The sequence below is a fragment of the Rousettus aegyptiacus genome, unplaced genomic scaffold (assembly GCF_014176215.1).
Source record: "Rousettus aegyptiacus isolate mRouAeg1 unplaced genomic scaffold, mRouAeg1.p scaffold_m13_p_15, whole genome shotgun sequence".
NCBI classification, from domain to species: domain Eukaryota; kingdom Metazoa; phylum Chordata; class Mammalia; order Chiroptera; family Pteropodidae; genus Rousettus; species Rousettus aegyptiacus.
Window position 1 is genome coordinate 47,679,703 of NW_023416290.1, and position 15,754 is coordinate 47,695,456.

General features: G+C 38.5%; 1 protein-coding gene across 1 annotated transcript in view; it reads left to right on the plus strand.

Annotated features, from left to right (window-relative positions):
• COLEC10 (collectin subfamily member 10) overlaps positions 1–7,942 on the plus strand; it is a 32,832-nt gene extending 24,890 nt beyond the window's left edge. Inside the window, exons 4-6 of the mRNA XM_016147584.2 lie at positions 4,008–4,061; positions 5,443–5,538; positions 7,410–7,942. Of these exons, the coding sequence (XP_016003070.1) occupies positions 4,008–4,061; positions 5,443–5,538; positions 7,410–7,801 (542 nt within the window). The 3' untranslated portion in view covers positions 7,802–7,942. The remainder of the gene's footprint in view (positions 1–4,007; positions 4,062–5,442; positions 5,539–7,409) is intronic.
• Positions 7,943–15,754: the final 7,812 nt, after the last annotated feature.

Sequence of the window (15,754 nt, forward strand, 5' to 3'; positions counted from 1 at the left end):
GAGAATTCCTCATTTCACACTCAGGTGCATATACACCTAGTGCATACATCTATCACCTTGCTCATCGTCATGGCTTATTAGCATGTCTGTTTTGCCCTACAGACTGTGAACTTCTAGAAGGAACAAATGAATAAAGATTTATGGGTCTATTTGCTTAAATAAATAGAAGCTCTATGTGAATACCTTACTTTTTATCATTTTATCCTAATACCTATTTTATAGTAGAAAATTTCTAGATGTTGCATTAAAGATGAAAAAAAGAATGGTAAATAGATGATTTCCTTAGATGTAGCCCTCTTCTCTATTTTTTATTTAAGTACCACTTTCCTTTAACATCAATTTCCACCACTGACTGAGATTTCTTTCTCCTCCAGAGATGCCATCAAAATTTATGAGCATGTCCTGGAATTTCAAAAAAATAGAGGTTCGGTGTTCTGGCTCACCTGGATTAATTTCGTTTTTAATCTGCACTTTGAAATTTATTGTCCTCATTTTGTCAATGGCCCTCCTAAATTTTTCACTGACTTAGATTCATCTCAACTTTCTGAACTGACCTTAACATTGCCACTTGCAGGAACGAGGTAGCTTTCCCGATGACAATATTTCATTTTATGAAGAAAGAATAATTTAGTATAGGTAAATTTAATTTCATAGCAATATATAGGTTTTTACTGAAGTCAGTAATCTTTTACAGTGAAAGCATTAGGATTTTTAGATTGTTTGTTTATTTACATGCAACCTCTAATTCTTCAATCTTAAGGCAGTTATTACAAACATGTTTCTGCTTATGGGCCACAATAAGCTTTTGTGTATGGCTTTAAAGCAGAATTTGTTTGGGGGAAGCAAACATTCTCCATCAACTAGCTAAGTATTTGATATGTTTTTGTTTATCATAACTGTGATTTAGGAGGCAGAAGCTAACACTGGTTGTACTTCCTCTCTGAGTTAAGCGTAAAGACGATTATAATAAGATGACATTATCTACTCCATCCTCCTAATGATCTTATGATTTTAGATACCATTATTTCCACTTTAAAAGGAGAAACTGGAGGCTTAGAGAAATTAAGTAATCTATCCACGTCTAGCAGAGCCAGGATTCAAGTCCTAGGTTTTCAGACTTCAACAGTCTTTTACTCTATCACACTGTTTTGACCTTTCCATCTGTAAAAAAGGAAAGGAATTCATGTCAAAATACTGGAAAGTAATCACAGGGCTTATACTTTTTCAGATTAAAAAAAAAGAAAAAAAAGCTAATTGTTAATTCAAGACTCAGCTAAAGAAAGGCTCTCGCTCTTTGCCGTCTCCAGATACCTGCCAGGCATTTTTTTTTTTATTTTACTGTTAATACGTGAGAGGGATAGTGCTTTGACCCCCTTATGTGTGCTTCATTTTCCTTAAAAAACCCGTCATTTTTCCAAAGCAAATATTTTGTTTATACTTCTTTTATGTCCATCATTTGGGCTTAGTTGAGAACTAGGATCATAGCAGAACTAGAAACAATTTTCATTCCATATTGAATGGAAATGTGTTCACATATTTAAAAAATACACTTTTTGAGAATAATTTAAATATTAAGCCATATTCATATGACCTTTCAAGTCCATATTATTTTGGATGATGATGAGGACTGGTAGTCCTTTCGATTTTTGATTATATTTTTTGAATATTTTGTTTTCCTTCATTAAATCATTAGTTAACTCATTTGGGAAGCACCATGAACTGGGGAGTCAGAGACAGCTGGGTTTCAGCACCAGGAGTGACATTGAATTGCTGGATTTTCTTGAGTATGTAATTTTTTCTTTCAGATCCTCAGTCTCCTCAGTAGTTGAATAAAGATAATGATAGTACCTAGCTCACTGGGTTTAATATAATATCTATATGTATCTAAATATTATAATGATAATATCTATAAAGTTTCTAGAACAGCGCTGAACAAATAATTGGCACTTAGCAAATCTATATTCCCTTTCTTCCACTAACGCATTCTCAAAATCCATTCTTATCTCTTACAATTTACATATAAGGGATGAGGAATTTGCAGGACGCAGCTGAAATATGAGTAGGTCAGTCTCCCTCATCAGGGCGATGGGCATATTTCCATGGTTTTTTCCCAGCTGCACATTATCTCCCACCTTGCTCCATCTCCCTCCACCTGCTGAAGGTTTCATAACCGAGTTGCAATGTCATCTCCTCGGGAGACACTTCCTTCTTTCTTCCAGCTAAAAGTACTCTCCTAGCTTTCTCCCAGAGTATGTCATCTCTGTTCTAGGTCTTTCCTGCAATGTTTGTAGCATTCTGTAGTCATAGATTTTTTTTTGCCATGGTCTCATTTCATTCAAGTACAAATTCTGAGGTGTCCTCCTAGTATTTAAAATACATTCTAGGTTTCAAGGACCCCGTCCTTCTGTCTGGGGAGCTAGCTCACGAATGTCTGGCATCTCACGGGTCACTTTGGAAAGGCCCGGCAAATCCTTGGGGCCCCAGCAGGCATGCCTTTCTGGAAGATTATCGGTCAGTACGTACAGGACTCGTAATAAAGCACTCAGCAAAACTCTCCAGTGGCACAGTTACCAGCAACATGTGGTTTTTGAGCACTTGAAATATGGCTCGTCCAACTGAGATGTGCTCTAAGTATAAACGTGTACATTAAATTCTGAAGATCGAATATCAAAAAAGAATGAATTATATCCCATTATTATTTTTTATATTGATTACTTATTGAAATCACAACACGTTAAATATATTGGGTTAAATAACATATATCATTATTTTTTTTTTTAAAAAAAAAGGATCCAGCAGTGATGAAGAGAATAGTTAATGAGCAGGCAACACAGGACAAGCTCAGGTTTTGGAGAGGCTCCCTTTTTTTCCCTTTTCGTGGTTAAAGATGGAGTTGGGCAAAACCACAGTGGAGACTCTGTTCCCCTCAGGTCATGTACCCAGTTCCCTGGCTACCAAAGTCCTATTAGGGAAAGCCACATACTCTTCTAGCCCGGATGACCTTTATCCTGCATTTATCCCTTCTCAGTTCCTTCTTTTTCTGTTTTCAGATCACCATGGAAGCATAAACTCTATTTAACTTCTATCAGAGTCTTCTCTTTTGATTCTCAAAAACTTCAGCCAAACATTTTCTCCCGTAAATCAAAAAGTTTGCTTTCCGTTATTATGTCTGATGTGGGCTTCAAGAGCTTATTTTGAAGTACAAAAAAAAAAAAAAAAAAAAGAACCTCTTTTTTCTCTCTGCTTTAATAATCCTGATTCTCTGAGAATTATTTTGTGGATGCATCTGACTAAATAAAAAAATGGTCACATGCAAAGAAGAGTAGAAAGGAAAATTATCAAGGTTGATATTTCGGTATAATATATTTGACACAACTTTATATTAGAGATTTTTGCACATATCACATCTCTTCTAAAAATATGTAAAATGCTTTCAAGTCAGAAGTTTAATCTTGTCTCTCTTTATAGCCTCTCAAAGTGCCAAGCCTTTTGTCTTGCACAGAGTAAGTAAATAGTAAATATTTGTTGAATTAAGTTGAAAAAGCACAATACATGTTTTTGAAAATCCAAGGGCAAAGCCACATGGAAGAATTTGGGTGCATAATAAACCCAAAGGCACTGCAAGGTGTTAATCAATTGATCCATATATACAAAACAATGGTACTTTTAAAATTGAAAAACATGCAGAGAATTGTATTAGCCTTGTTCAGAAAGCCACATTATAAACATGTGTTATTAAGATCGGTAACGGAAATTAAAATGTTTTCTATACACCCTGCTGAAATTCTACATTCAATCTAAATCACTGATGCTTTGTTTGATTAGTTGTACCTATGTGGCCAACTCAAATTAAATTATTTGTATAAAACTAAGGAATACTACTTGGACATATTACAAATAAAGTTTAAAAACTCTTTCCTCTGCTTTTAGTTAGCTACGTGAGATATTGTCTGTCTGAAATGATTCACCATTTTATTGTTCTTTTTGCGGCCCTTGTTCTTATTCAGGTGACAAAGGGGAAAAGGGTTTGCCCGGGATTCCTGGAGGAAAAGGCAAAGCAGGTATGATTGCTAATTTTTCTCCTTAATTTCTGGCATTATTTCAAATGTAGTCATCTCAAAAATAGATATTTTCTAATGGAAAACAAAACCCTTTTGAGTGTGCTTAACTTTATTTTACTCTGGGTATAAGAAAGGGAAGAAGGTAACTTTCCTTTTCATTTGCTGATGACTTTCCAAGCCCCAGGGAAGGGGATGATGGTGCATTTCATCCCAGGCATGCTTACTTCAAGGAGGCAAACCAGCACAACAGGAAGCAGCCCTCATTCTCCTAGAAAAATCCCCCAGGGCCTCAGCAGCAGGACTGTGTCAGCAAGCCTCACATTCCACCAGCACCTCAACCAAGTACTGCCCAGCAGTTTGCCAGAAGCAAACTGGCCAGGTGCAGGAAGGCCCTGTGGTTATAGAACCTACCTCTGAGAGCCAGGGAGATCCTCCCTGAGCACTGAAAGAGAGTTTTATTTCCAGTCTGTATGCAGAGAAAGAAAGTAAGTTGTTTTAGTGGCCTTCACTTGTTTCTGTCTACAAGGATACAGTGAAGATGAATTCTAAGAGCTGTTTTAAATTCCTTATATTTAACTGAGAATAAAGAGAAATAGAGCCACATCCTGCCCCACCCCCATCCACTTGGGCTAATAATCTTCTTTTTACTTTTCAACCGCTTAAGAAAAAAGCAAACAAATGGTGTCATGAAGCAGCCATTCAACAGAAACAGTGAAATTATTTGAATTTCACATCATTTTCCTTACGATTCCTTCTCTGTCACAGTAAAAGTAGGCCGTTGAAAAGGGTATATGAGGGAATGAATGGCAGAAATTAAAATCATAGCTAATCCATAAATAGGATAACTGCTTCTTGAAATTGTAAATTGGATCTATTCACAAGATTTAAACTTAGTCCTTGAAACATACAAGCTTTACTCCAAACGAATCATCAGAAGTAACATTTTATTTCAGCATGAAAAGTTTCTCCTGTCCTGGGGAGGTTGTGTGTGAGTGACCAGGGCAACAGGAGAGAAGGCTGGCTAGAAATATGTTTTAAGAAAGCTGTAAAGATTTGAGTCTGAGATTGGAAATCACGTCTCGCATGCAACAAAAATGCTAAATGGTTCACAACGGGTGTGCAGTGGTTTGGCATATTTCTCTTCTTTTTTAAAATATGGCTTAGAACTGTTTTAAGTCACTCAAAGTATTTCAAAAGATATTTTCTGAATTCATAAGGACACTATAAATTGGAAACTTAGTTTCAAATAAAAGATTAAAAGTATAGCAACTCACAGAGAGACATAGCCAGACTAGAAAAAGATCATAAATCCTGGGAAGAGAGTGCTGGCTCCTTCCTGCATGTGTTTCAACATGAATTCACAGTTTATGTCATTTAAAAGGTACTGTCTGTGACTGTGGGAGGTACCGAAAAGTTGTCGGGCAGCTGGATATTAGCGTTGCTCGCCTCAAGACATCTATGAAGTTCGTCAAGAATGGTGAGTATATTCTCTTCTGCTTTGTGCTATTTATGTATCGATTTAGTGTCCTTTACAATTTAGTGTCCTTTACAATTCTAATATTCCTAACGGAAAATACCTTGGGTAGGGCCAAGGACTACTGAGATAGGGCCACCAGAAGGTCCCTCAAAATGCTAATTATCTGCTCCAGCTCCAGGACACTTTGGGTCCGCTACATATGTTCATACATGTTGCTCTGACTCTGTGTAGGAAAAGCTACACTCTGGAGAGAAGGGTATGGTGAAAAGGGCAGACTTTGGCAAGTCATGCTTGAGGGATAAGAAGGGACAGAAAGGGTCAGACAGAGTTAGCATCTCAAAAAATAAAAGTAATAAATAAAAAAATAGCGACTTTCTTGAGTCTTGGATTAATAATTATTATTATATCGGTGCTATGATTAACCTGAAGCTTAGCAAGATTATCTTGCCCATAGATACAAAGCTAATAAACTAGAGCAGAGATCTCGATACAGGTCTCGCTGATTCATCTACCCTCAGTGCAAATCAATAGGGACATTATGCGTTTCTCTAAATGTTGCCACTTTTCATTTTAGTCTTTATTGTTATCCTTTGTCTATTTCCCCATTATAGTTATCATTAAAGCCCTTAAAATGAGACTTAGATGATCTCTTCAGAAACAGTATGAATGAGGGAAATATTGTAGTTAATGTTACAGTTGGTTCTGTTTTGTTGTACTTTCTTTGTCATAACCCAGCTATATTTGTTGTACACGATTAGGAGCACAGAGATGCCCTTTTGTGTTCATCCTCATCTTGTAATATAGAGGCACAGGAAATGCTTGATATCAACTAACTGCCCTTATTATAGTTCTGGTTATAACCCACACACAGGACGCTGTCTCTAACATGGCGTGGACTCTCATGAATCAAACAGATCCTGGAAGTTTAGCATTGAGCAATGGTTCTTAACATATGAGCAGTCACAAATTTCTTTGTGAATTTTAATTGATAAACCCTAAAAATTATACGTAGACACCCCTGAAGCCCAAAACACATATACCATACTGTGACCTCAGGTCGATTCTGAGTCAGCGTTTCTGTTTCGAAGCTTACTCAGTAGCTCAGTCTACTTCATGTACTTGGAGTGAAGCGTAGAAAGTTTTGATTGACGTACATGTTCACAGCCCAGGAATTTGGCACAAAGTGGAAAAACTTCTGAATTATTCCCATATCAGTTCAATAAGCTTTTATCATCCCTCGTGATGTTAAAAGCATCAAGGCAAAGACGTGGTCATTGTCTTCAAATTGTTCACCTTTTAGTAGAAGAGACACACAAACATTAGAGCAGAATGTGTCACGTGCCATGAAGTGGAAGGAACAATGGATACATAGGGGACAGGAGCCCCCAGCGTCTGTTCAGCATTGGGTAGGCGCCTACAGGAGAAAACGCTTCCACTGCGCTCTAGAGGATGGATTGGAGTTTGCTAGGTAGAGGAGCAGTGAGAAGAATTTTCTAGGCATGAAAGACATGGAAGGGAAAGAGAGAAGCGTCTGTTCATGGGACTGTAAGTACGGCCGGAGCATAAACGAGGATGGAAACAGTCTGAGACGAGCTGAGTGGCAGTTCATATACCAAGTCTGTCAAAGCAGCTTTCGGCTTCAGAGTTCTGTGGGAAGTTAAAAAAGAGTGGCAGGGAGGACAGACAGTAGAAGTTTGTTCTCCATTTGAAAACTAGAAAGGTGGAGAATATATCAAACCAGTGCTTATCTCCTAACGGGGCCTTGCAAAATAGTTATTGAATACTGAATAAATGAAATCCGGCAATATTATATACTTGCCTTGTCTCCTATTGAGATACATAATCACCCTCATCTTTTCCTCTCTGCAAAGTCATAGCAGGGATTAGAGAAACCGAAGAGAAATTCTACTACATCGTGCAGGAGGAGAAGAACTACAGGGAATCCTTGACCCACTGCCGGATCCGGGGTGGGATGCTGGCCATGCCAAAGGACGAAGCTGCCAACACACTCATCGCCGACTATGTCGCCAAGAGTGGCTTCTTCCGCGTCTTCATTGGGGTGAACGACCTCGAGAGGGAGGGGCAGTATGTGTTCACGGACAACACGCCACTGCAGAACTACAGCAACTGGAAGGAGGGCGAGCCCAGCGACCCCTACGGGCAGGAGGACTGTGTAGAAATGCTGAGCTCGGGCAGGTGGAATGATACTGAGTGCCATTTTACCATGTACTTCGTCTGTGAGTTTGTCAAGAAGAAAAAGTAACGTCCCTCATACTGCACCTCTGTTTTCCCCTGTGCCTGCCATTGCAGTTGTTTTTATCTGTCCTTTTCTTCCTAGTTATGCTACATTTGTTCTGCCTCAAGACAAGTGGGAAACGCTAAACTGAGGCTTGGAATATCCATCGCCATGCTCTCCGTGACAATTTTGAACATTTTCATACATGATATCTTGTTGGGTCAATAGTTCACTAAGTGACATGGGTCCCGAGAGCGAGCTTGAATTACTAGTTGTGTGGGAGGTGGTTGTCTACGTCTCAAATAAAATGTTCTCTTCACATTGGCCCTGCCCCCTCTCCCTAGAGCCCTAAACCTCTCTCTAACTGGCACAGTGGATCATTGGACAGCTGGTTGGTGATGACTAGGGTGACCTGCGCTTGCCCAAAGTCAGACATGGAGGGGAGCCTTCTGTTAGAGGTGTCAAGATATTACTTTTCTTTGAATTCAAGGCCCCCCCAGCTCCCTGGCCAGGCATCCACCATTGCCACAGCCACAGTTGCAAGGTTCTCTTGTTCACACAACCATAGAAACACTTTCAACTCCAACCTCTACATGAGAAACTTCTACCCCCGTGACCTGCTCCAGAGAATACGGAATCACACACACTCCTTTTGTACTTCTGATCTAAAATCTTCACTGAAGAATATCAAGCACTTGGCCCCATCTCTGTGGGCCCACAAATTAATCCCTGGCCTCCAGATAATTAACTCTGATTTGAGGAAAAGGAACTTTAAAACTTAAAAAGGAAAAAAAAAGAACGTTTGTTCCCAAACAATATTATTTATAATCTTCCTGCTAAATTTCCCCTGCTATTAATATGGCTCCATTTTCCCTCATCTTAAGTTTACCCATATCGACGTGACTCCCTTAGGCATGGAGAATGAGGGATGGGGTTTGTGAAGCCTTTGGAAAACTGTAGAAGCTCCACGGTGCTCCCAATATCAAGTCTCTGAGTCCCCTGCCTCTAATATGTCACTCATGGAGACATTTCGCAGAAGGCCCTTTACTCTCCATAACTCTGTTGTAAAATCTCCATACCAGAGATGCCCTCTCTAGTACCCTGACATCACAGGAATGTATTAGGCGCGGAGTTTGCAACATGCCTGGGACTTGCATTCACTGAGCTAATGAAATTCACTTTGAACTGCAGATCAAACCTCTAAGCAGCTTTCGTTTGGAATTTAAAAATAAACAGTTCAACAAAACTCTAGATTATCCCCTTTTAAACTGCTGCTCCAGTTATAGTTTGTGACAAATGATTAAAATGCTGGCAAAATGGTTAATGAACTTAGAGAAACAGATCAACAGCATATGTTCACCTTAAACCATCTGTTCATGATTTCACCCATGACTAACTCGTTATGAGATAGGATTTAATTAGGTTATTTCTGTGGGTTTAACGAGGGTCACAAACTCAAGTGCTACAGGGACCGTACAGATGACATAAATAAATGAAGTGGAACAGGTGGAGACCCTAGAACACCAAAAACAGCTTGCCCATCTAAAGGAACCAGCTGCTCCTCGGAGGCTGCTGTTTTTGCCATGGAAGACCCAATGTTGCTACATGCTCCGATATTTTAAGAGAAATCAGAGGGCTACAACCTTAGAAAATATCTTTATATTTTTAAATGTTGGCATCTAATCAGTTTTTAAACCCAAATTTTAAGTCATGCAAAAACAGTCTGCTAGCCTAAAATCATGACCTTTCCATTTCTCACCTCTCTGGGAAAGTTCTGAAGGTTCTAGACATATCAAATGACATTAAGATACAATGACATCAAAGTCAAGATCTCTCATTAATACCTCATTCCGTCAGCTCAATACAGGATTTTGTTCAATGTTTGCCATTCATCAAGTTAATAAACTAGTTACTTATTCAGACTTTTGAGGCTGTGCCATATTCTATTTTGAAGGCAGGGCAGTTTAATAAAAATTACAAAGAGGATGCCATATCAAAACCAGTATCTTTGGGTAGAATGCCAGCCGAGAGCATGAGGAAAAAGAATCTAGAGACACTTGGAAGAAAAGAAAAGGAAAAGAAGAAAGGAGAGAGGGATGAATAGTAAATATTGCATAAGATCTCCACTAGGATCCATATTCTGATTTGTTCTGAGATCTCACAGGATAAATATTTATTGTGTGAATTGTAAGTGCTATTATTATTTCTATTATGAGTATTATAATAACATTTTTTCCCATGACTCACCTTTGCTGCCAATGCTTCCAAGAGAAGATGACAGAGCTTCAAAAAATAGGATTCATCCTGCAACCTGTCCTGGAAGAAATTTTGAAGGCACCACACAATTAATTAGATCTGTTATAAAATTTGCTTCGCATTCTACAAAACAAACAACTTTTCATATCATTTTTCATGTGGTCCTGATAAACTTTGTGAAGTACACAGGGCTGACATTTTAACTGCCATTTTCCCAAGGAGAATACGGAGACCTAAGGAAGCCAAGTGATTTACTAGAATCAAACCATTTGGGGAAAAAAAAAGCAGGACTGCAGCCTGCTGATTGAAACGGCCAAGGCAGTTTTCTCTCCAGCCTCTGTTCATTGTTCTGATATTGAATAGCAGTTCATCTACGATTCCCTCATGATAACAGAGGCTCAAATAATGTCTCTTGATTACTTTCCAAAGGTAGAGATTAGGATTAATGGAGATGCTGGGGATTCAGAAACTTGCCTTACAAACATGGTGTTCGCTGGTTTATTTTTCATTCATGAATGTCTATACGTGGCATTAGTGTTGAGGAGGTGACTTAGTTCAGTGTCACTACGGTTTTTCAGATAGCTACAGCCATAGAGAAAGCAAAGCAGATATATGATAATCAACATTTGCCCCCCAAAAAAATGACCACAAAATTTTTTTGCCCCATAAAAGAATTCGCTAGGTAATTCCCTTAAATAATTAGCATTTAAACTCAATTCTATTCTCAAAAGTTGAATTTATATTCAACTTTTCAGTTACAATCTAGACACTTTCTGAGGATGACATAAAAAGTTGCAGAAGAAAATTTAATAATGTATTCATAATCTCACAGCACAGCCTTATCAAAGCAACATATTCTATAACCAGGCAAGAGGAAATATCTTATGTCCAGAGGCATTGCCCAAACACTGTAGAAAGGTGCACATCCTTTATTGAGAGAGATATAACAACCATTGATTATACTTTGGACAACTCACCCACAAAAATGGCTACCATTAAAAAAGAAAAAAGTATTTTGTCCTGCTTAGATCTGTGTTATCCAAATATGAGCTACTTTGATTATTACCCAATTAATTTATACCTCTGGATTGTGCACCTTTAGACAATAAGACATCTGTGGAATAGGAAACATTAATTAAACAGTAACACCCACTGCATCACCAACAGATCAGGCAAAATGTTTGCAGGTATTATCTCTGATGAGAGAATCATGATTGGATTCCATGCGAGGTTACACCCGTTTGAGTATATCACTTTGAAATTAAAAATCTAGGTCTGATGTCACGACTACTTTGAATTTCAGTGCCAACTGGGCCACTTACTAACCCTATTAGAGAAACAATTTCCATACTGTAAGTCTTGTTTTTTTCCAAATCTGTATATAGTTCCTCCTTCAAGAGTATTGTGCCAATAAAGGATATAATATAGAATGAGGCTAGACTTGTTATATGTATACAATAAAACAGCCATTACTACTGGCTACATGTTGAAAAGAAACAAGACATATTTTAAAATAAATAAAAAATTACCTAAGAAAAAATGTGTATACAGCATCTATACTACACACACACACACACACACACACACACACACACACACACGTATATATACACCTATATGTGTATGTGCATCTGTATTTGTATACATAGGAAGGTAACTTTTTTAATGCTCATTTATCTTTAGGGTAGTGAACAAATATGCCATTTTGGGCTGCTGATACAAATCAGAGCTGAGGTTCATAACTGGACATGTTTGATTCTGAAACCATCTATGCGATCTCTAAGACGCAATTCCTCTGAACCAGTGTTTAGCACATAAGAAATAACCATTTTTTAAACTTAAAAATAAAACCATAGACGTGTATTACCTTAAGATCATAAGGCCTTTATACTTTAGCTAAATTCTTTAAAATTTGAGGGAGAAAAGAGTCACGTCCTTTTGAATGGAGATTAACGGGTAGGAATACATAGAAATTGTATACACAAATCTTTTTAAGAACAGTAGACTTTCTTATTACTGTTATTGCACCGCTAACAGATGGTCATGCGGTTCAGATATGAACATTTTTGGTAATTTGCTAATCTTATTATAAAGTTTTTTCTTATAGTGAACATCTCTCTAATTTCTACCCACTGTCCTGCCTTTCACTGTTTATAACTGTGAGAGGTCTGGCCCTGAGACAAGCTGGGGCAGGCTCTTAACAAAAGTACAAATGGATTGGGGAACAGTGTCCTCGCTGTGGACTGGTTACTAAGGTGGGTGGATATCCAGATTTATGCATCTCTCTAAACCTAGATAGAAAGTCCCATATCCACCAAATTCAAATTTTGAACTGGTAAAGACATGCGAGGCACAAATATAGAGCATAAATAGTATTCGCAGTCATGTGGGGCATCTCAATAATAAATAATCTTTTTTATTAAGGGGGTACAAGATAAATAGGGTTCAACTACCAGGGGAGGAGACTATTAAGAGGTAGATGGTTTGGTAAGGCCCCACTGAGACGGTTCAGGGCGGGTGTCTAGTGCCAGTAGGAGAATGAAGTCAAAATGAGAGTCTCGTGCACGAAGCTACATGGTGAATTGTTGGTTTAGGTGGATAGTAGAGTTCATTAACTCATTAATTCGTCAAATATATTTATGGAGCATTAATATGTGTTAAGTGGCAGCATGATAAGGGCTGGAGAAGCAATGGAAATGAAGACAGATCAAGTTTCTAGCCAGGCAGAACTTCCCTCAGGCTCTTTAAACATCCAGCCTACACGCTTAGCCCCAAGATTTAATTTATTGCCAGGGATGAAATCTATAAACACTCTATTTTGATACCTCCTTCCTCTTCAACATAACACTTTTTCAGAGATTTACTGAAATAAGTTACATAGGACAATTTTTTTTCTAAAGTACCACATCGCCCTTTCTTGAAGAGAAACGTTGATGCATCTTTTCTAGCACCTTTGCACATCCACTCTGGCTGATTCATTGAATGTGAACGAAACGTTCCCATATCAATATGTATGCTCACCCACACCATTTCCTCACAAGACAGAATATATTCTTGTGGTCATGCAAGAGTGAGCACCGACACCTGGTAAATGTTCTCTTGCCTTATTTTTTTCCTCGTGACCTACACCTGATATTCAGTGAAACCCAGATTTGCCATTGATTGTCACTTTCATAATAAAATAAGGACAGGTAGGAGGAAGGGAGGAGAAGTGATTCAGCCATTTTGTAATTTATTAAAATGTGAGTCCAGCAACCCCGCATTAATCACCATATTGGTGTCTGTAGGTGGAAGATAAAGCAGATTAATGTGCGTCCATACAATTTTTAAGCTATATCACCCTTTGACATATGCATTTTTCACTTTGGAACCCTGAAACAGACTGATTTATCAATAGTTAAGCCTCACTCTGTGTAAACCTGGCTGAGGGGTCTTTGGGAGACGGGATGGAGATAAGGACTGGCTACAAGCCACCTATAGATATATTGATAGAATGTCACTTCCAGGATGGAGCACTCATAAACTCTGTCATGTTGTATAAAAAGGCCAGACATTTTCCAAGTCTTGAGAAAATTAAGCAAGGGTGTAAAAACTATAACGCACATTTTAAGTCTGACTAGTCTAGATAAATATTTTTTCACTAAGACCGTATGAACAGAAGTTACATGGTACCTGGGTCCTGGTCTGCAAACTTCTTATCCTGGAAATCATTACTGTCAAATCGTCAGTAATTGCTCCCGAATCATTTGCAGGCTTGAGATTCTGAAATATCCTTGCATTTAACATAATCCTTATGGCCCATTACTTCTTGGAGATTTCTAGCCATGGTTGGAAGACATCCTCACCCTTTGCAGAAGTACAGCTACCACACAGCTCTTGGGATTATAGGTTCTCAGTTCCTCCGCTCTTAATATGGTTTCTTCCACTGACACCTGGTGATGAAGAGCAAAAGGCAAGTTCATTTTATTTTGTGCAGAGATCGCTGGACATAAACCCACCCTCATTTAGGTTTATGACCATGAGTAATCTTTGGTTAAGCCTTTGATCTGGTGTATCTCCTTCCCTTCAAGCTCAATAAAGTCCACCTCAACTCACCAAACCAAAAGCTGGATGTCTTGATACCGCAGCACGTGGAAATATTTGTCCTAGAAGAAAGCCATTTTTAGAGGTGTGCTGTCTGGCTTTGGCTTCAAACACTTCGCATCATGCTCCTTCTGGAAGACCTTGCTGAAACTGCTGCTTGTGGTGAAGAGTGATGTGGAAAAACTCTTTCAGCAGTAGACAGCAAAAAACTCTGGGGCACCCACTGGACCTTAGAAGTCTCCAAGCATTAAATCATTGAGATTTTGCCATATTTGACCTTTTTTTTTTTTTTTGTATCCCAGTTCTTTCAGGGCTTGCCTAGAAAGTCTCATGTTTAACCAACTACATTTTCCTTAAAGTTGCCTGGTGAGCTTTGGGTGAGCATTGCCTGGTGAGTGGCCCCGTCGCCTATGTAATCAGCAATTCTATCAACTTACTGAGGCACTGGGGAAGGCCTGGATGTCTGCTTTCTATTTCTGCTTTCACTTTCTCAGTGTCCTTCTCTCTGTCAAAATTGCTTTCTCCAACTATTCTAGGACCATAAAGAGAAGTTGATCTCTAATTCACCTCCTTTTGACTCTATCAGCCTAAATTTCTTTGTTCTCATTAATGAATGGGCCCAATGACTCTGGTTCTTTGGCCACCATGAACCAGACTTAACATCAGCCCACTCTGACATGAGGGGAGTGATGTGCCATCCTGTTTCCTTTTCTCCCATGTAAGCTATTAGATCATCTTGACCATCCAGCTCATGATGATAAACATCTTAAACCTACATCAAAGAAATCAAGGATGAATTCTAGGACTGAAGAAATGCAACTCATTGATACTTTATTTGTTACCAGGGGTGATATCTACCCAATGACACATCTGAACTAGTTTCCTTTCTATTTCTTGCTAGGATTTACTCTAGACAGTGATAATGCTCAGCATTGCTACATGGATAAGTAATACTCTGTCTGGGAAGTCCTGAGCAGTCAAGTCTCCTCCTCGTCAAAAGACTTTGTCAGAAACAACTTACAGTACTATATAAGACATTAATCCTGCAGCTCAGCAAGCCATGTCATATATTCCTAAAGACTAGGTTCCAGGGCTTGAATTCTTTTGAGCTGGCAACTTTATAATTTCACTTTACTTGAGTCTGTGTCACAAGACATAAACATTCCTTGTTTATGATTTTTTAAGAGACTTTTCATCAGCAGTCTGGCTATAGAGTACCACAGCAATCATGGGCATAGAGATAGAATTTGCAGGCACAGAAATGGATGAGGTTGCTTAGGATAAGAATTTTTTTTGTGAGGAGAGCTGATATCCTAGGTCTGAGATCCGAGTTATTCTAATTTTCGAAGGCTGAGAAGAAAGAAAGGGGTGTGTTTCTTAAGGCACATTGATTAAGATTGGTAAGAGTAGTAGTAATAGAATCAGAAATGTTTCAAGAAGAAGGGAGCAGTTAACTTTATTGAATGTCTCTGTTCAATTAAAAACAATGATGAAAAAGAACCTATTGGATTTGTCAACATGAAGTCATAAAAGCACTTAGCAAAAAAGTCTCAAAAGTATTAGGGAGACAGAAAGACAAAATAGAGTTGTGTCAATGGGGAAATGGGCTGCAAAAGAAGTAGAGATGATATATACAGATAA